The sequence below is a fragment of the Lynx rufus genome, unplaced genomic scaffold (assembly GCF_022079265.1).
Source record: "Lynx rufus isolate CCGP_SWC_20201006 ecotype Redwood Valley unplaced genomic scaffold, mLynRuf1.p SCAF_14, whole genome shotgun sequence".
NCBI lineage: Eukaryota > Metazoa > Chordata > Mammalia > Carnivora > Felidae > Lynx > Lynx rufus.
Genome location: NW_025814828.1, coordinates 41,063,562 through 41,088,130, shown reverse-complemented (window position 1 = coordinate 41,088,130; position 24,569 = coordinate 41,063,562). Strand labels below are relative to the sequence as shown.

General features: G+C 53.5%; 1 protein-coding gene across 7 annotated transcripts in view; it reads right to left on the bottom strand.

The window, feature by feature from the left end:
• Positions 1-572: 572 nt before the first annotated feature.
• Positions 573-24,569, bottom strand: part of RBM10 (RNA binding motif protein 10) — a 29,801-nt gene continuing 5,804 nt past the window's right edge. For 2 of the 7 annotated variants that reach the window (XM_047076129.1, XM_047076132.1), the window contains exons 3-24: positions 15,624-15,807; positions 13,942-14,172; positions 12,010-12,079; positions 9,994-10,067; positions 8,504-8,590; positions 6,392-6,452; positions 6,073-6,249; positions 5,526-5,686; positions 5,237-5,334; positions 5,063-5,150; positions 4,259-4,445; positions 4,007-4,146; positions 3,789-3,906; positions 3,603-3,694; positions 3,354-3,518; positions 2,243-2,392; positions 2,074-2,139; positions 1,801-1,989; positions 1,629-1,703; positions 1,209-1,315; positions 1,005-1,134; positions 573-912 (exon numbers count right to left, since the gene is read on the bottom strand). In XM_047076129.1, the coding sequence (XP_046932085.1) occupies positions 787-912; positions 1,005-1,134; positions 1,209-1,315; positions 1,629-1,703; positions 1,801-1,989; positions 2,074-2,139; positions 2,243-2,392; positions 3,354-3,518; positions 3,603-3,694; positions 3,789-3,906; positions 4,007-4,146; positions 4,259-4,445; positions 5,063-5,150; positions 5,237-5,334; positions 5,526-5,686; positions 6,073-6,249; positions 6,392-6,452; positions 8,504-8,590; positions 9,994-10,067; positions 12,010-12,079; positions 13,942-14,172; positions 15,624-15,807 (2,776 nt within the window). In that variant the 3' untranslated portion in view covers positions 573-786. Of the gene's footprint in view, positions 913-1,004; positions 1,135-1,208; positions 1,316-1,628; positions 1,704-1,800; positions 1,990-2,073; positions 2,140-2,242; positions 2,393-3,353; positions 3,519-3,602; positions 3,695-3,788; positions 3,907-4,006; positions 4,147-4,258; positions 4,446-5,062; positions 5,151-5,236; positions 5,335-5,525; positions 5,687-6,072; positions 6,250-6,391; positions 6,453-8,503; positions 8,591-9,993; positions 10,068-12,009; positions 12,080-13,941; positions 14,173-15,623; positions 15,808-16,214; positions 16,371-24,569 lie in introns of all 7 variants that reach the window. The other 5 variants (XM_047076135.1, XM_047076131.1, XM_047076130.1 and 2 more) reach the window with 5 other exon arrangements.

Below are 24,569 nucleotides of genomic sequence, written 5' to 3'. Positions count from 1 at the left end.
GAGTACGCACGCACGCACGCGTACTTGGGAATCAGAGTGCAAATCGGTCCCTGGTGACCAGAGGGGCGGGTGCTATGCTAACAGCCATGGAGAGCACAGGAATGAGCGTGAACCCAAGCAGTCCTGATGGGGCAGCTGTGGGACCAGGGACTGGCAGGCTGAGCTTCTCTATCTCCACCCCTCTGGGGCCATCCGATCACTGAGGGCGCAGCGGCAACTGGTGCCAGAGTGCCCACTGTCGTCCAACTGGGAGATGCCCTTGGACAGTCAAATGCAGTTTAGGTTTAGCCCTGAGATTGCACAGCAGGTGCAGGGTTCCCAGTGCTGGCGGGTTTCCTGGTACATCGAGACTTGCTAGACTTGACGACGGTGAGGGGGGCTGTGACCAGGATCCTGTGGGTTGGGGCACAGGCCAGAACTTATGTTCAGTCCCCACACACCAGACACTGCGAGTGCCAGCAATGCCACCCACCTCAGCCCGAGGAGGCCCCTCGTCCATCTGCATTTATGTCCCTGTGTCTGTGTGGGTCACAAACCGTGCTGGCGCATGAGAAAGAGACGTGCAAGCTACGGACTTTTCAGCTTTTATTACAAAAAGAAGAGCATGATCCCAGCCCAGCTTTCCAACAAAAGTCACCAATTTAAAGTCTGACTTGGTCAGGGCCTCTCTGGCTGGGGAGTAGGCTAGCAGACAGGTGCAGGGCCCCACTCAGACCACCCACCACTTCACCCTCCCCTGCCCTGGGCCGGACACCCGACATATGTAGAAGCAGCTCTCACAGCTGCTCACTGGGCCTCGTTGAAGCGGGTCACCATTGTCTTGTGCAGTGTCTCCTTGTAGGACTCGGTTGAGGTGACCCCGTAGGAGCTGCCTCGGGCCCCCAAGCCGGAACCCCGCACCCGTGTCTGGGCCTATGTGAGGGAGGTAGGCCGTCAGGTGAGCGGTGGGATGGGGGTGCAGCAGAGAATGCTGGAAGACGGGGATGGGATCACAGAAGACTCACCTCAATGGGCGTCACGATGCCCTGCTTCTTCCGGCCCAGGCCACTACCTTCTTTCCAGCCCATGGCCTGGAGCATACGACTGCCAATGTTGTCGCTGCCCAGCCCATCCCGTGTGGGCTGCTCAAAGTCCCTGCGGGGCCAGTGGTACAGTGTGAGTGACCAGCCTGCCGGCCCCGGGTCCGCACTTCGGCTCTGGGCACTTACACAGAAGCTGCAGACATGCCGCCGTACTTCCTCCGCTTGGGCTCCGGTGGCTCAGGGATGCCGTACTTCTCTCTGCGTTCAGCTGCACGGTCCCGGTACTTCATTTGCTGAAAACGTGTGTGCGTGTGCGTGTGCATGTGTGTGAGGATGGGGGAACCGGTGGCTACTCGCAGGAAACATTAGGGGCCCCATGGGAGCTGGATCTGGCTAACAGGTCTGAGGTCCCTTGGGCAGGACATCGTGGGTACGAGCAGCCAGCACGGGGGGGAGTCGGGAAGAAGCCTCGCAGGGACAGGAGGTGAGACGGCTGATGGCAGCCAGGCAATATCCAGCTCAGGGACTTGAGCGCCAGCTGCCTGAGGGGACAGGCACTTGGCAAGGGACAGAGGGGATGGAGCCCAGGAGTGGGTCACACCTCACCTCCATGTCGTTCTTCTCCAGTGCTTCCAGCTCATTTTCCGACAGGTGCGCTCGTCGGTGAATCTCAAGGTTTTGCTGCAAGGGGACAGGCAGGAGGAGGTGTGAAGTGGCTGGGCAGGGCCGGGCAGGGCCAAGCAGAGCCGAGGTTCCCTGCCAATCCTCCCTCAGCCACCTTGTGTAGCCCAGAGAGCTGCTGGTGGCGGATGAGCGCCTCCTTGCTGGGGAACTGGCGCCGGCAGAGCAGACAGGCCAGCTTCTGCCAGTCAGTGAGCTTCTCCTCCCGTTCCGGACCCCCGCGCTCCTGCTCCTCCTCGCTGTCACTCTCCCCGCTGTAGGCTGCCACGAGGCCCCGAGGTGGGCTCTGGAGAACATGAGCGTAGGGGTGGGAGGTCAGGCCTGGCCAGATCGCCCCACCCCCACCCCTCTTCCTGCTCCGACCACTCACTGGGCGGTCATCGCTGGCCAGTTTCGGGAGGTCCATGCTGGTGTGCTGTCTTTCAGCTAGTGCTCCCTGGGGAAGACGGACACACAGATTCAGGGACTCCACAGAGGGACCGTTGAAATGACAAGACTTGGGGCGGGGAGTGGGTAGTGGAGGAGTGGCCACAACACACCTTCTTCTCGAGGATGGCATAGCCAGCATCTGCGGTAGCTGATTCCCGCCTTTCATCGTCTCGCAGGGAGCTGATGGGCTGGAAGCTGTTTTTGAAGTTTTCTTTTTGCTTGTTGAGGCTGCGGGCCCAGCGTTCCATGTCCTTGGCAATCTAGGGGGAAGGGTGGGGGTGAGGCTCTCGGGGCCCCTCCGACTGCTGTAACCGCCAACTCCGTCCACTGCCCCTTCCCACCCCGCAGCCTCAAGCAAGAGGTGAGGAGACGGCCGTGACGGTCCCCCCTTGTCGTCATTCTATCACCGGTGGCCTCCATCAAGCCCTCTTGGGCCGTGTTCCCCATTCTCCTGACAGGCACTCACACGATTCCGCTCTCTGTGGGCTTTCATATCGTCTTACCATTCCACACTGCACAAAATGGCTTTCTCTGGGTAGGACTTTAACACACACCCGTGATACTCTGCCACACTCCACATTCTGCTCCCCCCACCCCAGGCACAACATGACTTTTAGCATTTACCAGGTAGTCAAGGGAACACTTAGTTCTTACTCGGCACTTGGTTCAGCACTGAGCGCTACACCCAGACTGTCACACTCTTCTTCCCCAGGCAGACGCGGACGTTCCCTCCAACTGCCCACGCCCACCAAACGCTGCTGTGGCCGCTTTCCCACCCGCACCCTGAGGGGCCCATGAGAAGTTCTCTGGGACGGACAATCCGACACATACTCACGAGTGGGGTTCTGGGCCCAAAGAAGGTCTGCCTGCCCGTTCGTTTCCACAGGCAGGATTAGCCTGGCTTCAGGCATGCAGGCAACCTGAGGGTTCCCACTGGGGGACAGGAAGGCTGACTGGGCTCACTTGGATGGATGGCACTGGCCACGCAGGGAGGTGGGTGGCCCTACCACATACTGAGGAGACTGCCCCAGCTTGAGGTCACTCACGCATCAAAGAGCAGAACTGGGCCAGGAGCCTGGTCTCTCTTAAGCACAATCACTGCCACCACGCACACATCTGCCCTCCGCCCTTGGTAGTGGAAGGTTAAAGAGGATAGAAGCACGTTCTTCATCGGAAGACACCACACAGCCAGCCAGTGACTGCTGAACCCCCAGTGTTCACCTGTTGGGCTGTCTTGGTCTTGTGCTTCTCCTTCTTTTCTTTACCCTCTTTCGAGGGGGCCCCCGTCTCCTTATGCCCGTCGGCTGACTGTTCCAGCGCAGGGACGTAGGTCCGTCTCTCCCCGTCCCAGTACAGGTACTGCTGGCTCTGAGCGTTGTAATAATACTGGGGGAGGGGCAATGCAAAGGCATGAGGGAAGACCTTAAGGAGAACTACAGACCCCACCCACTCCCTGGGCCACTCTATCACCTGGGAGTTGGGGTCATAGTAGAGGCCAGTCTGGGGGTCATAGTAGTAGCCAGAGGTCTCGTCGTACTGGTAAGTAGACACGTCCGGAACAGCTGGGGGAGGGGAGGGGAGAAGGGGCGTCACGCTCTTCTGTGCTTTGCTAAGGAACTCCCCCCGCCCTCCCACCCACGGGCCGTGGCTACTCACGGTACTGGTTGTAGGACTCCTGGGCAGTGGGGCTGGTGGCTGGTGGCAGGGCAGAGCTGGGATGGGTAGGGCTCTGGAGCTCAGATTTGAGCACAGCGGGTGACATGATGGTGTATGACTGGTCACGGGGCCAGACAGGGGAACAGGGCTCAGTGTCTGCCAGTGCCCGCCCCCCCAGGAACCCTGCCTGTCCCCCAGCACCCCCTGGGCTCTCTCACCTGGCTGTTGGCAGCGGCGCCCTGGCTGCCGCTCGCCTCGGCTGATTGCTGGTAGATGCCAGGTGCGGCACCAGGTTGGGCACGGGAGAAAGCCTGCAGTGACACAGAGTCTGTCCCAGGCTCCAGGGAGGCCTCAGGACCTGTAAAGAGGGCCAGGGAGGGAGGGGGGGAGAATACCTGTTAGTGGTGGGGCCCAGGACCCCATGCCCGTTGACCCCCACCACGGGCTCAGGGAGAGATGCTGGGGCTCACCTGCTCCAGCTGGGTCCCCTTTGGTTCCAGTGATGCCGGGGCCCTTGGTGCCCTTGAGGTAGCCATGGGCATAGAGGGAGGACTCTGTGCCCTGGCTGCCGCCATAGCCCTCATCCTGTTGGTAGTAGCTGTAGTCGACCGGTGGCTCCTCGGGGGTGGCCCAGGCACCCTCCCCACCCTGGGAGGCCTGAGGGGCAGTGGGAGGGGCTCATTAGCAGAGGAAGGGGCGCAGGGGGAGGGGAACCTGCTAAGAAGCATCTGCCCACAGGTGAGGCTTGTGCCGGTCTGCCGACAGAAAGCATGCAGGCCTCAGACAAGTGAAGTGTGAGGGCCACCCGGCCACAGCAGGGCAGGACAGCGGCAAAAACAAGAAAGGAACGAAGACTTGTGCCAAAGTGCTCCCACGGCTGACACTGGTACGTGTGTGGCGTGGTTCGTGTGCTGGGTATCAGATCAAGGAAGACACCGTCCTCCCCTTCTTTACTCTCCTCTCCCAATTTTCTTTCAGCCACTTATAAACTCCGTTTCATTAAAGAAGTTGAAACAATTCAGGACGATAAAATAACCACCAAACAGAAGCGAAAAGCAGCTGTGATGGTGTTGAAGTTGAAAGCCTGGGAGGAGGTGACTGGGGAGGGAGCTGCAGCGAGGCGCCCAAAGCCCACGGCAGCCACTGTGACAGGGTCTGGGGTCCACGGAAAGCCAAAACAGCAAGCCAGCCCTCCAGGCTGTGCAGAGAGGGCACGGAAGGGTCGAGGTGGCCCCGGTATGGGGATGCTGGGGCAGAGGGGAGTCTCTGAGTACCTGTGAGATGGCCCACTGGGCCGCAGCAATGGCAGTGCTGGCCACAGAGGCAGCATTGATGCGGCTGCCTTCATTGGAGGCCATGTCCCTGGAGAGGATGTCAGAGACTGGGAGTGAGACGCGAGGCCCCAGCCCAGGGGGCCAGCTAGGAAAGGACACAGGTGGAACCCTGACCTCTTAGAACCCTTGGCGAACTCAACGTTGATGGTCTTGCCGTCGATGGTGAGCGGTGGGTGCAGGGCCTGTAGGATCTGCAGTAGCTGGGCTGCTTCCTGGAGGGAGGAGGGGGTAGGCGGAGGCAGAAGGGTCAGGCCCGGGGAGGTCCCCGGCTCCACTGCCCCATTTCCAGGCTTGGAGCCGCGGCGGGGGGGGGGGGGGGGGGGGGGGCTGGGCTCGGGGTCCCTCCTCCCCGCCCCGGGGGCCGGGACCCTGGCCGCCCGGCCCCCCCCTGTGCCGCCCTCACCACGATGGTGGAGAGCTGGATGAAGGCGAAGCCGCGATTCAGTTGGGTCTGCTTGTCCTTGATGACGCGTACGTTGGAGGAGGACAGCACCGCATAGGGTGCCAGGGCCCCCAGGATGGAGTCCATGGTGCTGTGTGGGTTCAGGTTGCGCAAAATGATGGCTGTGGGAAGGGGCCCAGCATTAGGGGGCACCCCTGACACCCTGCTCCAGCCCTACCCTCTGGTGGCTCCCCACTGTCCCTCTTCTCTGGCTTCCATGTCTTTGCACCTGCTGCTTCCTCTCACCTCTTCCTCCTGGATAAACTCTGCTTGTCAGTCCAAGTCCCAGCTCAGTCACTCACCTGCTGAGAACCTTCTCAACACACCCCCAAAGTCGAGTCGGGCAATGCTCCTCTCCTGCTCTCCCTACATCACATGTGTGTCCCCCCACCAAGCAGAGAGACCCTGGGAGGGCTAAGTCCTGGTCACCGCCATCTCTCTGCGCTTGGAGAGTCTAGCCCAGACAGACACCCTAGGGCAGGGAGAAAGGAAGGAACAACTGACTCACTGTCATTGGCATTCTCTGAGCTTGGCTCTGAGCCCTGTGACAGGGCTTGGGAGGCCAGCACTCCCTGGGCCTGGTAGGGCTGAGGCAGGGGGAGCAGGCCCTGGCTTAGCTCCCGTCCACCCAGAGGCAGCGTCTGCTGATCCAGCCTTGCGCCCAGGGGCAGCTTCTGCTCCGCCTCTGTCAGGGATGGCACAAGACAGGCTGGTGACGAAGAAGGAGGCTCCAAGGCTGGCCACCCTCCTCCCAGGACACCGGCCCCTCCCCCTCCTCCCCTCTCCCACCAAAGTCCCAGGGAGGTGGGGAGGTAGGAGGGCCTCACCTGACTTGGGCACACCACATTTGAAGCACTTCTCACGGCGTTTGAAGTTCTGGACGCCACACTGTGAGGCACAGGCCAGGCCGTCAGAGCAGGTGGGGCTCTCCACTGTACCCTCCAAACTTGGATCCAGAGACCACCCCTCCCCCCACCTCAGGGAACCCCACGATGCTCCAGGAAGGAAGGTCCCAGGGTCAGGGGTGGAAGGGGGCTCCAGCTGTCATTCTCAGTCTGTGGATCTTCCCTTCACACAGTCTCAAGTCTGTCCTCAGGGCCATCCCCTCAGCTCGGGAATCAATTCCCCCACCCGTTACAAGTGCCACCCCCTCCTCGTCCCTTTAGCAGGTTCCTCTTCCTAAAACTTGCTTCCCTGTTAAAGACCTTCAGTGTCTTCACCCCTAAAAGCCAGTGGCCACTCTCGTCAGACTCCCATCCCTCGTTTATCTCAAGAATTGGGTTGATTCTCTTGAGAAACCAGCCTTGGCCATCCCAGCCTCCAGAAACCCCCAACTTCTACCAAATCTCTCTCTGTTCCGTGGTCACGTAGTGCGCACTGGTCCCATGCCAGGCTCTGCCCTGTATGCCAGGGCGTGGCCTCTGTCATCCTCGAGGCCTCACAGCAGGGGGCAGATGTAGCACAGGGAGGCAGTTCAGTCTGTGGGGACCCACGGAGGGGAAGAGGCCAAGAGGGGTATGGCTCACTTAGCTGGGGACAGTTGGCAGGGATGTTTGATCTGGGAGGCCCAGAAGTTTGCTTTGGTTTTGCTGGGAAGCTATGGCTAGCGAAGGGAACAAGAGATTTTCTGTAGCTGGTGTAGGAAGGTGAGGCCAGACAAAAGCCGAAGCTGGAGAGGGCAGGTGAAGTTAGATTATAGAGGGTGGTCACGCTTAAGTTCAGAGTTGGCGAGGTCCTAAGCAGAGAAGGAAGGATGTGGTTAGAGGTGGTTTCGAGGAATGTTACAGATGAGAGGGTGAGAGAAAGAGGCAAGGCCAGAACAGAAGAGGGGTCCACAGCGGGACAGAGCGTGTGACAACTGGTCTGGGTGGTGGGAATTGCAAGGGAGGGCATTTCTGTGATGGAAGTGACAGGACCTGGTGACCAAGAGGATGTGGGGAATAGAGGAGGGGAAAGGAGGGAGTTCCCTGCTTTTGAGGAGTCTCTGAAAATACAGGAGAGACACAGTGCCACTGTCACTTCGTCTCTACCTCTGCAGAGACATCGGACACCCTGCCTTCTGATATCACTTTCTTTTTAAACCAACGGTGCCACTCCCCTAGTAGGCGGAGTTCTTCTCGGGGAGCAAGTTGGGGCGTCTGCCAGCTCTCAGGACCACCGGCTGGCTATGGGGTCTCGGGCCGCCTCGGGGCTGCTTGTGAGGCTGGCCCCAGGGGAGACCTGAACCCAGGGTGGTGTCCGGGGCCCCTGTAATCAGGAGAGGCTCACCCACGGTGGCACCCCTTTGAGCCTCAGCTTCCTCGTAGGGAATACGACTCCAAGACCCCACAGCTTCTACCCTGGGCCTCTGGTGGACATGGCCTTGTCGGAGGGGCCATCAAGGTCGGGTCACCTGACTCAGGCTCTCACCATGCCCTGTGCTTTCTTTTGGGGGGGTATGGGCAGACATTAAAGGGTGCTAACCATGGGCCAGGTGTCGTTCCAAGTGTCACCCTCTCATCGCCACACTGGAATCCTCCCAACCACCTCTGGGGAGAGGTGTCATCGCTATTCACATTTTAGAGAGGAGGAGAGCGAGGCAGAAATCAAGGAGGATCCGAGAGGGTCTAATTCCAGCCAGTCTGGCTCAGAGGTCCACATTCTGACACACCGCATTGTGCCTCCACTGTCACTAGTTGGTCCCTTACGAAAGTATTTGCTGAAAGCCCACTGGGACTTCAGCCAAGACCGTACTACGTGAGGGCAGAGCCTGGCGCCAATGAGAGCCCAGTACGCACAGGCGGGCGGGTGGGTGGGTGGGTAGACGGCGAGGAACGGTGGCTACTTGAGCTCAGCCAGTCCTCGACGCCTATGCCACCCCCAGAGGCCCCAGGGAGACAGACGCTGCCGCCGCCGCCGCCGTCTCTATCCATGGCAACCGCTGCCCACCGCCCCTGTACCTTATTACACAGCCAGTCCTCATTGATCTTGGGCTTGGGGTCGCTGTAGTGCATGGACACCTTCTGGCCCAGGATGTTGAGGGAGTGCTGCGGGAAAAAGCAGAGCACAGTGAGGCCCGGGCAGCAGTGCCCCACGCACCGTTTCAGCACAGGAGAAGAGAGTGAGCGAGCCCTTCAGCTGGATGGATGAGGGACAGGGAACGGAGGGAGGTCGGAGAACGGACGAGGGAAGAAGGAAGGGAAGGAGGGAGGGAGAGCGCCACAGCCCTCGGGCGCAGCTGTTTGCTGCCTTTCCGGGCACGCGCACGCACACGTGAACACACGCCACCAGGCACACAGTGCTCGGCTGACCGACGCCTGCCGGACAGTGGGGGAAAACCCCCCACTCGGCCCTGATGCTGCCAGGCCACACCCAGGGCCAGCACTACACAGGCTACACTCGGGATGAGGGGGACAGGGAGGGGAGGGAGAGGAGGGGAGAGAAAGAGAGAGAGAGAGCGCACGCGCGCTAGTGCTGGAGAAGGGGAAAAAGAAAGAGCCATATTTAAGAGATGGAAGTTCCTGCTGTGAGGCTGTCTTCCTGGGGCTGGCTGGGTCCTGGGCCCACAGCATTAGGGCAGAGATGGCCCCAGGGCCGCCCTGCTGAGCCCTGCTTCCACCTCTTCTGCCCCTTCCTCCCCTGAGGCTTTCCTTCGGTGCCCCACACCAGTGAGCCGGGCTCTGGGTGGGTGAGCAGAGCAGGTCCTTGGGTCTCTGAAGGTCCCAAAGCTGCTGGGTGGGGAGACCGTGCCAGGCAGGGGAGCAGGCTCCCTTCCCTTCCCTAGAGCAGGACTCTCTGCTGAGAGGGCAGGTCTGCCAGCAGCAGAATGGGGCAAGCGGTGACTTCCGTGGAGGGGTTAGGTGCAGGGGGCGGGCCGGGGCACCGGAAGTGAGTTCTATCACATCTGACTGCTACTTTAGATCAACAGAGCAGTGCTGGCCGCTCACACCGAAATCAAAAGGCCGAACTCACATGCAGGGAGAGAGCTGGCCAAACGGGACTTGCCAGTTAGTGTGCCAACAGCTAAGTCCCCCAGTGGCTAGGCTTCCAGTGGCGCCTGAGAGTGGAACGAAGTCCTGGCTCTGCCTAACCCCTGAGCAGGGTGGTCCCCGGGGACTGGGAGCCTCGGTGGAAGAACCTCCCCCCGCCCCCAGCAGCCCTTTCTCCAAAAGCTCGGCTGGGAAGTGGAGGGGCAGAGCTAATAGCGTCTGGTAGGAAGGGGCCAGCGGTGAGTGTGGGCTCTTGATGGGAAGCCCGGTGGGTAGCAAGAGATGGGAAGAGGAGATAGTGAGGGTCAGGAAGGGGGGGAGAGAGAGAGAGGGGGCGGGGAGGGGGGATGGGACACAGGGCCACAGGGCAGGGAACTGTGTCCATAAGAATCAGGCGATGGGGAGCGCTCGATTACAAAGTAGTATTTGTTTGGGGGGGGGTTCAAGTGCGGCAAAGCAACCTGATTGGCTTCCATCCATCGTGTAGCGTCCTGCAAGTGACTAAACTCGACGAAGGCGAAGCCCCGGCTCTGACCTGGAGACAGCATTCAGATACAGACGCAGTGGGTTAGTCAACAGCTTTGGACACACGGCGTTCCCGGGGGTGGGACCCGAGGGGAGAGGACCAGGGGGGCATAGAGGGAAGGGGGGAGAGAAAAAGAAGAAAGGGAGAGAGAGAAGTAATCAGAGAGAGAAAGACCAGGGAGTGGGAGGCAAGGCAGAAGGCCGGGAGGGGCAGGAAAGAGGAATGGGGGGGGGGGGGAGTGGGGAGGGAGGGGGAGAGGAGATAACACACACGCCAACTGGGAAGAAAGAGAGAGGAGCTCAGGCAGACCTGCCTGGAGTGACAGAGACAGAGAGAAGGAGCTAGGAGGGAAAGGGTACACGTAGAGGTCTGTCTCCTGAGAAGGAAGGAGGGCAGATGGGCAGGCTGTTGGCTCCACATGGGCCAGAATAAACACCTGAAGGGCGGGGCCCAGCACAAGGCTGGGGCACCCAGGAGGGGTCCTGTAACAAGTGCTTCATCAAAGAAACAAAAGAGAACCTGGGCCAGGCTGCTCGGTGAGGCTAGGAAGGCTCCAGGCCCATCAGGAACCAGGGGGAGTTGGGGATATGATGTCACCTCAGCCTCAGCACAGTAAGGGGATGTGGGCCTCACCAGGGAGCCTCACTCAGGGCCAAGCTAGGAAGATTATGGCCACCCACAGTGCAAGTCCTCCGAGACAGCAGGAGAATAGGGGCCAGGATTGGCCTGGCGGCCCTTAAAGAATCAGTGAGGGCCTGGGAGAAGCGCCCAGGGCTACAGAGGGGGCCACACATAGGACACCGCCTATGGAGAGAGAAACCAGAACCCTGTCAGTGTGTGGCGTGGCTGAGGTGAAGCAGAGCAAGACCTACATGCTACCGAGAGACTCCAGGCCTGGCCAGGGCTAGGAAAGGGATCCAGGGCTTGAGGCCACAGGAAAACAGCTCCTCCTTTGGAGGTGTACACACAGGGAGGGCTTAGATGTGGTGGGTTTGGGGGGGGGGCATGCTTGATCTCCAAAAGAGTGACTATTAGGATGCACAGGAGGATGAAATGGTATGATTTGGGGTGAGGTAGGGAGGGACGGAGGGGGGAAGAGGGAGAGAGAGGAAGAGAGAGGGGGAGAGAGAGAGAGAAGAGAAATAAGGGGAGAGAGAAAGAGGGAAGGAGAGAGAGAGGAAAAGAGAAAGAGAGAAGGGGAGAGAGAGAGAGAGAGAAGGGGAAAGAGAGAGAGAAGGGGGGGAGAGGGGGAGAGAGAGAGAAAGAAAGAAAGATAGATAGATATGGAGGTGTGGGGAGGAGAGAGATTGAGAGATGGAGAGAGAAGCCCAGGCAGTGAAGCCCCACTGTGCCTGCCTTGGGAAGCCTGGGCCAGAGGTCCTGCAGAGACAACTCCCCCCCCACCACCCTGCTAATCTCAGGCCAGCTCCAAGCAGCCTGCAAGAGGGAGGGAGGGAGGGAAGAAGCAAGGCCAGGAATCCTGGCTGCTCCGTGGGATGCACCCTGGGAGAAGAGCCATCCCCTGCCTCCCCTCTCTTGGGACACGAGGGTGGGGCCGTGTCAGACCTACTTTCTGGTCACAGGCTGTTACCAGAAAAACGTGAGGGGGATTGAAGGGAGGGGAAGGAGAAGAAGGGAGAGGGAAGGGAGTATATGGGGGTGTTACCACCTCAGATACTCAGAATCCCAAAGAGGAGGTTCCCCGGAGCCTGGCCCTGGCCCTGCCCCCGGGGAGCACTCAGCTCAGCGCTGCACCCCCTCCCCAACAGCCCCGGAGCTGTGAGGAGGGTGGGTCGAGGGGAAGAGAAGAAGAGAGGGCACCCCAAGCTGCCCATGCCCAGCCGTGGAGGGAAGGCAGGGCAGGGAGGGTGAGGGAGAAGACAGAAGCAGGAGGGAGACTGGAGGCTGAGGCTGGCCAGCAGAAGGGGAGGCACTGGGAACAAAAGCTCACCTGAGGATTTGTTCCGCATCAGCCGGACCTCCCGCGCTTGCACTCCGTGGGACTGCAGCTGGCCCCGGATCTGTACGGGGAGATACGGATTGGGGCAGGCTCAGCACACGGGGGGCCCCTGAGGGGCTGCCCGTGAGTGATGTGCATGCACTGCCTCCCCTCGCTCTCTCGGGGCTCTTCCCCGAGGTGCCGTGGCCCCGGCCCCATACCAGTACCCGGTCTCGGCGCTCGGCCCCAGACTTGCAGAGAATGAAGGAAACGAAGGGGGCATGGTACATGGTACGAGGTGGGGCACGGCAGCACGGAAGACCCTCAGAGGCGAGAGCAACGAGAGAGCAAGCCAAGCGGAGCCCGCAGCTCAAGAATGGCCCAAGGGGCTGGTCTGATAACAGGCTTGGTGCAGCTGTGGGGAGGAGAGCTGGGACGCAGCTCTGGGACCGCCCTCCGGCTCACACCGAGACACCCAGGAAGCAAATACCAAAATGGGAGGGACTGGGTCTGGGCAGAGCCCAGCCACGAGCCCTAGGCCGTGGGCAGATCGGTACCCTGGGCAGAGACAAAAAGGTGTGCTCACAGGGTGTGCAAAGCTTCCTGGATGAAGCCAGAGGGAAGCTGTAGAGGCAATTTGGGGTTTGGGCCAGGTGAGGCAGGGTCTCTAGGCCAGTGGTGCCTCTCGCAGAAGCCTGGGAGCATGTGCCAGGCATTCTCGGGTGGCGATCTTACTACCTCTGGGCCTCAGTTTCCTCATCAGGTGAAAAAGAAAGAAGCGCTCTCACTCTCGCGTGTGCTCTCTCTGTCTCTGTCTCTGTCTCTCTCTCTCTCTCTCACACACACACACACACACACACACACACACACAAGATCATGAGGACAGCGAACGTTCAGGGAGGGCTCTGGCAACAGCAAGAATGTGGCCTCTGGAATCCAGCTGCCCAGGTCCAGACCCCAAGTCCACTCTGCCACTCACGGGCTGAGGGACCTGGAACAAGCTGCTTCACTGCTGGGGGCCTGGCTTCCTCATCGGTAGGATGGAAACACACAGAGTGCCTTCCCCGCAGGGTGGCTGTGAGGATTACATGAGACCTGGCATGTGGCCCGCCCTGTGATAAATCCCCAACACATGTCAGCACGGAGCTACTGTCTGACCCTGAGCAGCGTGGCTGGGCCAGACTGGAGAAGCTCCCGAATACACACGTGGGATTTTCTCTTTGACAAAATGGGCAGCCGGTAGATTTCGAAGGGGAGCTGAGCAGAGAATTCGGCGGGGTCAGAGAGGAGAATCGGGGAGGCTAATGAGGAGGCTATTCTAGTGGCCCTCTGGGGTTTTACTGGGGCTCGTTAGGGAAAGTCTGTATGAGAAGGAAACAGAAGCAAAGGGAGGAACAGGGAAGGAAACGTAAGAGAACTGAGCAGGGAGGCTGCCAGTAGCAGCAAAGGACATCAGAGAACATAGGGGTCTGTGGCCAGGCCACGGAGATGTGACGCTGCCGACAAGGGCGCGGGTGAGGGCATGGGGAGAGAACGTGAATAAAACCTCAGAAAACCCCATGGGGACCCTCCCCATCCCCAGGACTGCCGGGCCCTACATCATCTCTGCCACCAGGAATACCTGGCTCTGGGCCTGGGGAGCATCTGGCCCTCAGTCAACACATGCAGAACGGACGGATGAGCAGTGGAATGTTCAGGAGGAATGCTCTGTTCCCTCCCACACCCCACTGCGGCAGCCCCTTGGCCAAGCCAGCCTATCCGACACTCCTCCCTTCCAGACCAGGAGAGGACAAGGGCCTGCCCAGAGGACGGATCAGTGCTGGGGGAGAGAAGGGATAAAAGGTGCTGAGTTCGGGGTGAGGGAGAAGCTGAGGGCCCTGGAGGAGACCCAGCCTGGCCTCCTGCCCTGCCACCTGCCCAGGGCCACGAGGGGGGGGCACGTACGTCATCCTCAGTGGCTGCCTGTGGCAGCATCCTCAGCATGACGATGTTACTGGCCTTCTCCTCCTCCTCCTCCTCCTCATCCTCCTCCTCCTCCTCCCCTTGCTCGGTCCGATAGTCCTGGTCCCGATAGTCGCCGTCTCGGGGGAAGCCTGGCGGGCCGGTGGGGCTGTGCCTGTGCCGCCGCCGCCGCCTACGCTGAGTCTCGGAGCCCGGGGAGGCCTCGTAGGAATCCTGGCCAACAGAATAAGACGAGAGACACCAGACGGGCAGTCAGTCTGGGGTGGGCCTAGGGGCTGGCCGCTGGCTCTCTGAGGCAGGCAGGCTCTGAAAGCCAGGGGTGGGCGGGCTCCGGCTAAAGGCTCAGGGCAAGCAAAATGGGTAAGCCCTGGACTGCAACCCTTCTGGGGTGGGACACTGTCCCCAGGATGCCTGTTGGGGGCTGCCTTGGTGGGGAGTGGGGAGAGGCTGGTGGCAGTCCTGCTGTGGGGGAGGAACTCCCACAGACAGGTGACCAGATACCGCTTAAACCTCCTTGGGTCTAGGGTCAGCACACTAAATCCTGCCCTCTGTTTCCCCCTCTTCCTCCCTTGCAGCTCAGCCAGTATGTGCTCAACTGTTCCTTGATATCTCATCCAGAGCCGGTCAGCAGGGGCTGGCAAAAGTGTGAGGGCCACAGCCCTGCCCCCAGTCCCCATCCTCTGTCTGGCCAGTCTTCTATCACCACCAGGCTCCCTCCTAACATGGTGTGGTCACTAAATTCTTGGGTGTCGCCCAAGCCATCCTTCCAGGACTAAGCAGGCCAGGCCAGGGTCCATACCCCTTCTGCCCTCAGGGAGACCAGATAACTCGGCGCTCCACTCCCACTCTTCCCACAGGGGCTACCCACGGCCCCCTGGCGCCCCAGAGACATCCAGGCACATATCACAGCTGCCACTGGGGAAACCTGGCTGCCCAGCAGAGTTCTTTGCACTGGACTCTCCCAGAAGGCAGCTGGTGGCTCACACTTTGTCCTCCAGGACTGACTTGCAATAGTACCCTTCCCACCCTGCTACATAGGAGACCTGCCTGCTTGCTTGGACCTGGGCCCAGACGGACTATCCTCTCAAAGTGGGGTTCCCCTAAGGCAAGTCTGTTGCTTCTCCTCAGACGGTGAACATCACGCCTCCCCTCCTCAGGCTAGGGCTAACTACCCAACGTGGAACTGGCTACCCCCTGAGCTCAAAGGAGAGGCCCCAGAGGGTCTTTTCCTTTTGTGCAGGGGCTCTGCTGCCCCTGGGACTGCCCACGGTTGGGCCTCCCAGGGCTGCTCTCTTTGGTGATATCCAGTTTCCCCATGGCCCTCCCAACCCCAGATGCTGGATCCCATGCAAGAGGCTGTTCAAGGGCCCCAAACTGGCTGGGAGCAGGCGGTAAAGGGCTTGCAGTGAACCGTGGACCCAACTGAACAACAGGGAAGAAGGGAGAGAGGTGATGGCCAGGGGCCCTCAGAAGTATAGAGCCAAGCATGTGGAAGTCAGGGAGACCCAACTTGGGAGAGAAGCCCTCAGAGAGGGGAGCAGGGACAGACCCTCCAGGTGAGACAAAGCCACTGAGCACAGTCTGAAGGTATGGGAGCCAAGAGCTAGCTGCACGTGGTGCTACAACCAGAGGCCCTGCAGGCGCCTGTCCGCCCCGGTGCTCACCTCTGCACTCTGCTCCTCAGACGAGTCGTCATAGTCGTGCTTGCCCTCCTGGCTACCGTACTCGCGGGGATATGAGCGGTAGTCCATGTCCCGGTAGTCATGGTCTCGGCTGCGGCTCTCCCCCCCATCGTCCTGCGAACGGTCAGTGGCTCCGTAGCGGCCAGTCCTATCCCCACGACCACCTCTGAGGGAAGAAGGATAGGGACGAATTAGAGGGCAGTCCTCTTGGGAAGGTGCAAGAGGTGAGGGGGGCTCCCACCCACTCACTCGCTCTAGACTCTTAGATCCCAATCCCGACAGGGGTCCCGAAATCCTGACTCCACAGCAAGGGGAGCTGGCTCCCACCTCTCAAACCCAATCCGCTTCCGCTTCCCTTGGCCACCTCCCCCAGCCCCTGCCCGGCTTCCTTCACAGGGCCCTCGGGTGTAGCCCTGGGGCCAGTCTCACCTCCACCAGGCCTCTCCCAGCTCATTCTCTACACCCCAAAGATAATCAAGTGTTCCAAAAGCAAAGCCAATCAAGCCCAACCATCCACTGCACTCCCTTCAGTGGCTCCCTCTTATTTGGAAGATAAAACAACAAAATGCTCACCCAGATCCCGCAAGGTCTGCAGGGTATGTGGGGCAAGGTCTCTACTGACCTCTCTTCCTCTGCCCCATGTTGCACCGTGCTACCCTGCCCCTCTGTTTCACGGTCACCCCGTTAGCACTGGCAGCTGTTTTGTTGAAATTTCTTCTACTGCGATTACTATAAAATAATTATCTCAAAGTTGATTTCATGTGCCTTTTTTTTTTAAAAAGATCTTATTTTTAAGTAATCTCTATATCCACCGTGGGGCTTGAACTTACAACCCTGAGATCAAGCATCGCGTGCTCCACCACCTGAGCCTGCCAGGCATCCCTCATGTGCATTTCTTTGATGATTTAAAGAAGTACTAGACCATGTTCTGGGAAAGAGGGGACAACACCTAGAGGGTCCCCTGCCCTATTTCCCAAAGCTTAGCTTAGTACCTGGTACTTAGTGGGTGTCCAATAATTGTTTGATAAAATAATGATTTAAAAAATGTTCTAAAAGCAACCAATACAGGTTCACCTAAAACAAGAAAAAACAGGGCGCCTGGGTGGCTCTGTCCGTTAAGCGACTGACTTCGGCTCAGGTCATGATCTCACAGTTCATGGGTTCGGGCTGACAGTTCAGAGCCTGAATCCTGCTTCGGATTCTGTGTCTCCCTCTCTCTCTGCTCCTCCCCCATTCGCATTCTATCTATCTCTCAAAAATAAATAAACGTTGAAATAAAAAAAGAAAAAACAGACATGACCATAGACTACTGCTAGCAGGTCCCAATCCTGGTCAGGAACAACAGTTTTAGAATGTCCTTTATCAGGGGCGACTGGGTGGCTCAGTCGGTTGAGTGTCCGACTTTGGCTCAGGTCATGATCTCACAGCTCATGAGTTCGAGCCCCGCTATCAGGCTCTGTGCTGACAGCTCAGAGTCTGAAGCCTGCTTCAGATTCTGTCTCTCTCTCTCTCTGTCTCTCTCTCTCTGCCTCTCCCCAATCACACTCTTTCTTCTTCAAAAATAAACATAAAAAATTTTTTAAAAAAAGAATGCCCGTTATCAACACCACTATGAACACCATTTTAAAATACTAACTGAACCAAATAAGAGAATAAAGAAAAATGGTTAAAAGCTGGAAAAGAAAGGTAAGATTACCATTATTTATAAATGATATAGGGATATGCCTACAAAGCCTAAGAGAATCAACTGAAAAATGATTATAAACAATAAATCAATAAGAATGCTGGGTACAAAAGTAATATGCAGAAATAAATACATTGCCTGTATTCGAGGAGCCACCATTTAGAAATGGGAAGATCCCAGGGCACCCGGGTGGCTCAGTTGGTTAAGCGTATGACTTCAGCTCAGGTCATGATCTCACAGTTGTGAGTTCGAGCCCTGCATCAGGCTCTATGCTGACAGCTCATATCCTGGAGCCTGCTTCGGATTCTGTGCCTCCCTCCCTCTCTGCCCCTCCCCGTCTCGCGCACTGGGGCGCGCACACTCTCTCTCTCAAAAATAAAAAATAAAATCATTCAAAAAAATTAAAAAAAAAAGAATGTAAAGATTCCAAGTATAACTAAACCAAAAAGGATAATTACACAAACACAAGATTTTATGACTATACTTCACACATATAAACCTGAATATGTTTAAAATGGGTCAAAGATTTGCAATGACATGGACGGAGCTAGAGTATAATGCTAAGCAAAATAAGTCAGTCAGAGAAAGACAAATATCATATAATCTCACTCACATGTGGAATTTAAGAAACAAATCAAACAAGCAAAGGGAACAAAGAGAGACCAAGCAAGAAACAGACTCTTAACTATAGAGAACAAACTGATGGTTACAGGAGGGGGGGGGGAATAAGGGGTGGGGGATTAAAGAGTACACTTCTCATGATGAAAAAAAATTTAAAGGGTCGCCTGGGTGGCTCAGTTAGTTAAGTATCCGACTTTAGCTCAGGTCATGATCTTGCGGTCCATGGGTTCGAGCCCACGTCAGGCTCTGTGCTGACAGCTCGGAGCCTGGAGCCTGCTTCGGATTCTGGTTTCCCTCTCTCTCTGCCCTTCCCCTGCTCTCTCTCTTTCTCTCTCAAAAACAAATAAACGTTAAAAAATGTCTTTTAAAAAATTTAAAAAATCAGGAAAATGTGAAAAGAAATGCACTGTCCCATGGTAAAAACAATAATGATAAAAATAAAATGGGTAAAAAATTTAAATGGAAGAATTGAAACCATAAAAGTAGAAGAAAACATGAGATGATTTCTAGATAATCCTGAAATGGGGAAAACTATGACCCAAATCCGGAAGCCATAGAAGATGATTAAAGTTGACTATATAAAAATTAAACACTTCTGCCTGGAAAAGAAAACCATCATGAGTCAAGTCAGGACAAACTAACTGGGAAAGAGTATGGGAAGAGAAAGAGGAACAGAATTCACAGAAAAGAAATACAGATGATTTATATTTGAAAAGGTGCTCTATCTCATAATGAAGGATGGAAATTAAAACCACACCAGATAGGGGGTACCTGGCTGGCTCAGTCGGAAAAACGTGTGACTCTTCATCTTGGGGTCGTGAGTTCGAGCCCCATGTTGGATGTAGTGATGACTTAAGTAAATAAATAAACTGAAAAAAAACCTACACTGGATAGGCCATTTAAAAATAAACGTTCAAAATTTACTTTTGTAGGGGGGGGCCTGGGTGGTTCAGTCAGTTAGGTGTCTGACTTCGGCTCAGGTCATGATCTCATGGTTCGTGGGTTCAAGCCCCCCGTCGGGCTCTGTGCTGACAGCTCGGAGCCTGGAGCCTGCTTCGGATTCTGTGTCTCCCTCTTTCTCTCTCTCTGCCCCTCCCCTGCTCACACTCTGTCTCTGTCTCTCTCTCAATAAATAAACATTTTTAAAAAATTTTTTAAAAACATGAAAACTTAAAAAAATAACATCTATTTCTGTATGTTTTTAAGTCATTTTTATTTTACCACAAAGTACATTCATGATGCTGTTGCAGTCATCACCACTATTTCCAGAACCTTTTCATCATCCCAAACAGAAACTCTGGACTTTGCTAAACAACAATCTATAACTTTCCACCTGCCCTACAACTGCCAGTCTACTTTCTGACTAGTCTAGGTGCCTCATATAAGTAGAGTCATATGTGTCCTTTTGTGTTTGGCCTATTTCACTTAGCATAATGCTTTAAAGGTTCATCTAAGTTGTAGAATGCATTGGAATTTCATTCCTTTTTATGGCTAGACACGTAAGTGTGTATGCATGCATGTACGTACGTACGTAAGGCATATACGTTCATCTGTTGATGGCCACCTGGGCTGCTTCCACCTGCTGGTTGTTTTGGATGTTGTGAAGAATGCTGCTAAGAAAACTGGTATGCAAGTATCTGTTTGATTCCCTGCTTTCAATTCCTTTGGATAAACACCCAGGAGTGGGGTTGCTGGACCATATGGTAGTTTTAGATTTACTTTTCTGAGGAACCTCCGTACTGTGTTCCACAGCAGCTGTGCCGTTTACATTCCCATCAGCAGTGCACCCAGTTTCCAGTTTCTCTACATCCTCACCAACACTTGATATTTTCATCTGTTCAAGTCTTTTGTCCCTTTGTGAATGGAGTTTTTCTGTGCTGTTGTAGGAGCTCTTTATATATTCTGGGTGTTAATCTCTTATCAGATATAGGATTTGCAAATACATTCGCCCATTCTGTGGGTTGTGTTTTCATTCTCTTGAACAATGTCTGTGGATGTGCTTAAGTTTCTAATCTTGATGAAGTCAAACTTTATGTTGAAATGATTTTAGATTTACAGAAAAGTTCAAAGATAATAGAATTCTCTTATACCATTCACCCAGCTTCCCCTAATGTTAGCAGGGGACAAATGTGATCATGCTGCATTTGTCAAAACTAAGAAGTTCACTAAATTACAAACTTAATTAGGATTTCACCTGTTTTTCCACTACTATCCACTTTCTGTTCCAAGATCGAATCCAGGATACCACACTGCTTTTAGTCATCATGCACCTTTAGTCTCCTCTGGCGCATGAAAGTTTCTTAGTCTTGCCTTGTTTTTTTTTTATGACCTAGAGAGGTTTGAAGAGCACTGGTCAGGTATTTTGTAGAATGTACCTCCACTTGGGTTTGTCTGTCGTGTTCTTGTGATTAGACTTGAGATTATGGAGGCTGTATTTTTTTGGGAGAATACAAGAGAGGTGATCTGCCCTACTGATGGCACTGTATAAGGGGGCTCATGGTATCAACATGGTTAATCACTGGTGATGCTGACCTTGATCATGTGGCTGTGGTGGGGTCTGCCAGGTTTCTTCACTGTAGTTTCTCTTTTTCCCTTTCTACACTCTGTTCTTTAGAACTGAGTCCCTAAGACTAGCCCACACTCAAGGGGTGGGGGGGGGGGGGATTAAGCTTTGCCTCCCGGAATGGGGAGTATCTACATATATTATTTGGAATTCTTCTACATGGAAGATTTGTGATAGAACGTTTCTAATGCAACATATATGCAGAAGTCCAAATGTTTGACAACACACTGTTGGTAAGGCTGTATGGGAAATAGGCACTCTCCTATTGCTGGTAGGAGTGAAAATGGAACAGTCCCTACGGAGGAGAGTTTGGCAATGGCTGGCAAAACGAAAAACCTACCCTCTAACCCCCAATTCTCCCGGAAATTTAATGTACCAATACACTTGCACACATACAAAAACATCATTCAATAGAGTTCTATTTATAACAGCAGATGACAAGAAACTTACAAGAGTCAGGAAAATTCTGTTAAAAAAAAAAGACTAATGAGGGGGAGAGGAGCCATGCCAGATATTAAAACATATTATATACAAAGGTGGCAAAATTGGAGCACAAATGGACGGATCAGTGAAGTGGAACAGAGTCCATACTATACAAAAACACACATGGAAATTCAGAGTAAGCCAAAGGTTGCATTTCAAATGAACAAGGGGAAAATGGATTAGTCAATAAATACCAGTTGCAACAACTGTCTGGCCCAGAGATCAGCAAACTACAGCCAGTGGACCCAATCCAGTCACCTAAATAAAGTTTTCTTCAACACGGTTATACCCGTTCACACACATACTGTCTGTGACTGTTTTCAGCCGAGTAGCTGTGACAGAGACCGTGTGGTCTGCAATGCCAACGATATTTACTATCAGGTCCTTCACAGAAATTTGAGAAAATAAAGTTTGTTCATCTACCTCACTTCTTATACCAAGTAAATTCTAGATGAATCAAAAATGTAAATCCCTGAATAGAACCCGTAAAAACATTAGAAAGAAAACAGAAGATAAAAATTAATCACCCCAAGAATGGGGAAGGCCTTTCTAAGCAAGACAAAACCCTGAAGTTATAAAAAAAAAAAAACAAACTGATAAATCTGGCTTTGCAAAAAGTTAAAAATATGTTTAAAAATACCATAAACAAATACACATGTCACAAAGCAAGCATGGTAAAATATTAACGGTAGAATCCAGTGGATGGGTATAGAGGTATTCACTATGAAATTCTTTCAACGTTGTTGTTTGAAATTTTGTAATAAAATACTAGAAAAACACCATAAGGCTCAAAGATAATTAACAAATGGGGAAAATAAAACGTTTCCAGCTATCTGGTTGGTTTCCAGTTTTTCCCAATTTTTTGTTCATTTATTCATTCAACAAACATTAATGTAACATTTGCTATGCATTGAGCACTGTTCCAGGTGCCAGGGATACTGCTGTGAATAAAATGAAGTCCCTGTCCTCGTGAGCTTGCTCAGAACCCACAACTGTTTTTTTTATGATAAATGCCTGGACAAGAAGTAGCTGGTGTGAGTGGTGTATGTTTAAGGTTTTTGGTATGAGCAATATGTCTTCATGTTTGCTCACCATGGTTATCCCTCAATAGTTGAACTCTAGTCATCAGAATTTAAGAACTGAACAGAGCTGAATAAATGTTCAGATGAAATCCTGAACTGTGACATTCAGCATCTAAGCCACATCAATTTGCGTATCGAACTCTTGCTATCTAAACTCGGGAACAGAACGGATTTGGACAGTAAAAGATACTTTTCATTGGCCACAGAGCACTTTGACTACACATCTTCCAAAGACAGAGCCTGTTCACAATGCATTTCTACGAAGGTGGACTGAACCATGTGAGGACCTCCACAAAATGAATATATTTCTGAAAAACATAAACTGCCAAAATTGGCAAAAGAAGTAGACAAAACCATCATCAAAAACTCAGGCCCTTTTAAAGCTGAGTTTTACCGAGCATTCAAGGGACAGAGAATTCTTGTACATGTTCCTCCAATAAAGAGAGAAATGGCAAAAGCTGCCCAAATCATGCCATAAGGCTATGTTGGCTCAATGTCAGATGAATACTAGAGAAGGAAATCATAGGACCACTTTACTGAGGGACACAGATGCAAATATCCTAAATGATACAGCATCTAATCAAACATAACTTTTATTTAAAAAAATTTTTTTTAATGTTTATTTTTGGGAGAGAGACAAAGTGCAGGTGGGGGAGGGGCAGAGAGAGAGAGAGAGAGAGAGAGAGAGAGAGAGAGAAACACACACACACACACAGAATCTGAAGCAGGCTCCAGGCTCCGAGCTGTCAGCACAGAGCCGGATGCGGGGCTCAAACTCACAAACCGTGAGATCATGACCTGAGCCAAAGTCGGATGCTTGACCGACTGAGCTACCCAGGCACCGCAAGTAGAAATGTTTTAAAAACACAGATATGAGGGGGCACCTGGATGGCTCAGTTGGTTAAGTGTATGACTCTTGATTTTGGTTCAGGTCATAATCTCACAGCTTGTGCGTTCCAGCCCGCATCGGGCTCTGTGCTAACAGTGTAGAGCCTGCTTGGTATCCTCTCTCTTCCCCTCTCTCTCCCCCACTGCCCACTCTCTCTTTCTCTCTCTCAAAAATAAACTTTTAATAAAATGAAAAATAAAAACACAAATATTAAAAAATAATTTTCCTGCCAAAATTTCATGAATAAGCCTCAGAAAAACTCAAATTCAGAAACATCTACAAAGCAAATGATCTGTACTCTTGAAACATATCAAGGTCACAAAAGAAAAAGAAAGACCAAGTACCGAGGAACAGTTCCAGATTAAAGGGAACCACAAATACAAAGGAGCTCCATGCAGTGCACGATCTTGGATTAGATCCTAGTCTAGGGAACAAATGCAATAAAGGACAAGGGATGACATCTGAATATGGACTTTTGTCCTTGGTTCGTTCCAAGGTTTGGGCACCAAAATAAAAATACGAATGTGGACTTTTACAGGAAAGTATTATAACAATGTTCAATTTCCTGATATTCGTAAGTGTACTGTGGTTATGGAAGAGAGAGTCCTTGTTCTTTTTGGTTTTTTTTTAGATTTTTTAAAATGTCCAGATATTATTTTTGAGAGAGAGCGAGCATGAGTGGGGTAGGGGCAGAGAGAGAGGGGGACAGAGGGGCTCGAACTCACGAACCGTGAGATCACGACTTGAGCCAAAGTCCGACGCTTAACCGACTAAGCCACCCAGGTACCACGAGAAAGTCCTTGTTCTTAGAACATATGTGTAGTACATAAAGGCCGTGTCTACCACTAACTCGTATGATTCAAAAAGAAAATGTTGTCTATATATAGATAAATGGATATATATTTGTATTGAAGTAGGGGGGAGAAAGGGATGGGAGGAAGAGATGGTGAGGCATGTAGGTAGGAAAAACGAGTGTGGCAAAATGTTTACAGTTAGTGGTTCTGGGTAGATGATATAAAGGAGTTTACTGTACTTGCAACTTTTCTGAAAATTGGAAATTTTTTCAAAATAAGAAGTTAGAAACATACACACCATGATTGAGGAGGGTATACCTCAACAATGGCAAGGATATAATTTATTTTTTAATTTATTTTTATTTTTAAATGTTTATTTATTTTTTGAGAGCGAGCAAGCAAGACAGGGAGGGGCAGAGAGAGAGAGAGAGGGAGAGAGAAATCCCAAGCAGGCTCTGTGCTGTCAGCGAGGAGCCTGACACGGGGCTTGAACTCACTCACAAACCATGAGATCATGACCTGAGCTGAAACCAAGAGTAAGACGTTCAACCAACTGAGTCACCAAGGTACCCCGGCAAGGATGTAATTTAATGTGATTTATGAAACTGACGGGCAGATGGAAAAAAAAGGATGTAATTATGAAGTTGAATTCTCATTTCCAATCAATCTTGGCAAACGAAGATTAGAGAATTTTCTTGCTTTATTAAAGGCTGTATTTTAAAAGCCTACAGCACACATCCGATTTGATGCCTAAGCAGAAAGGGCTGCTTATTGGGCCAGGAATGAATGCCTATCTGCAGATGCCCTTTATG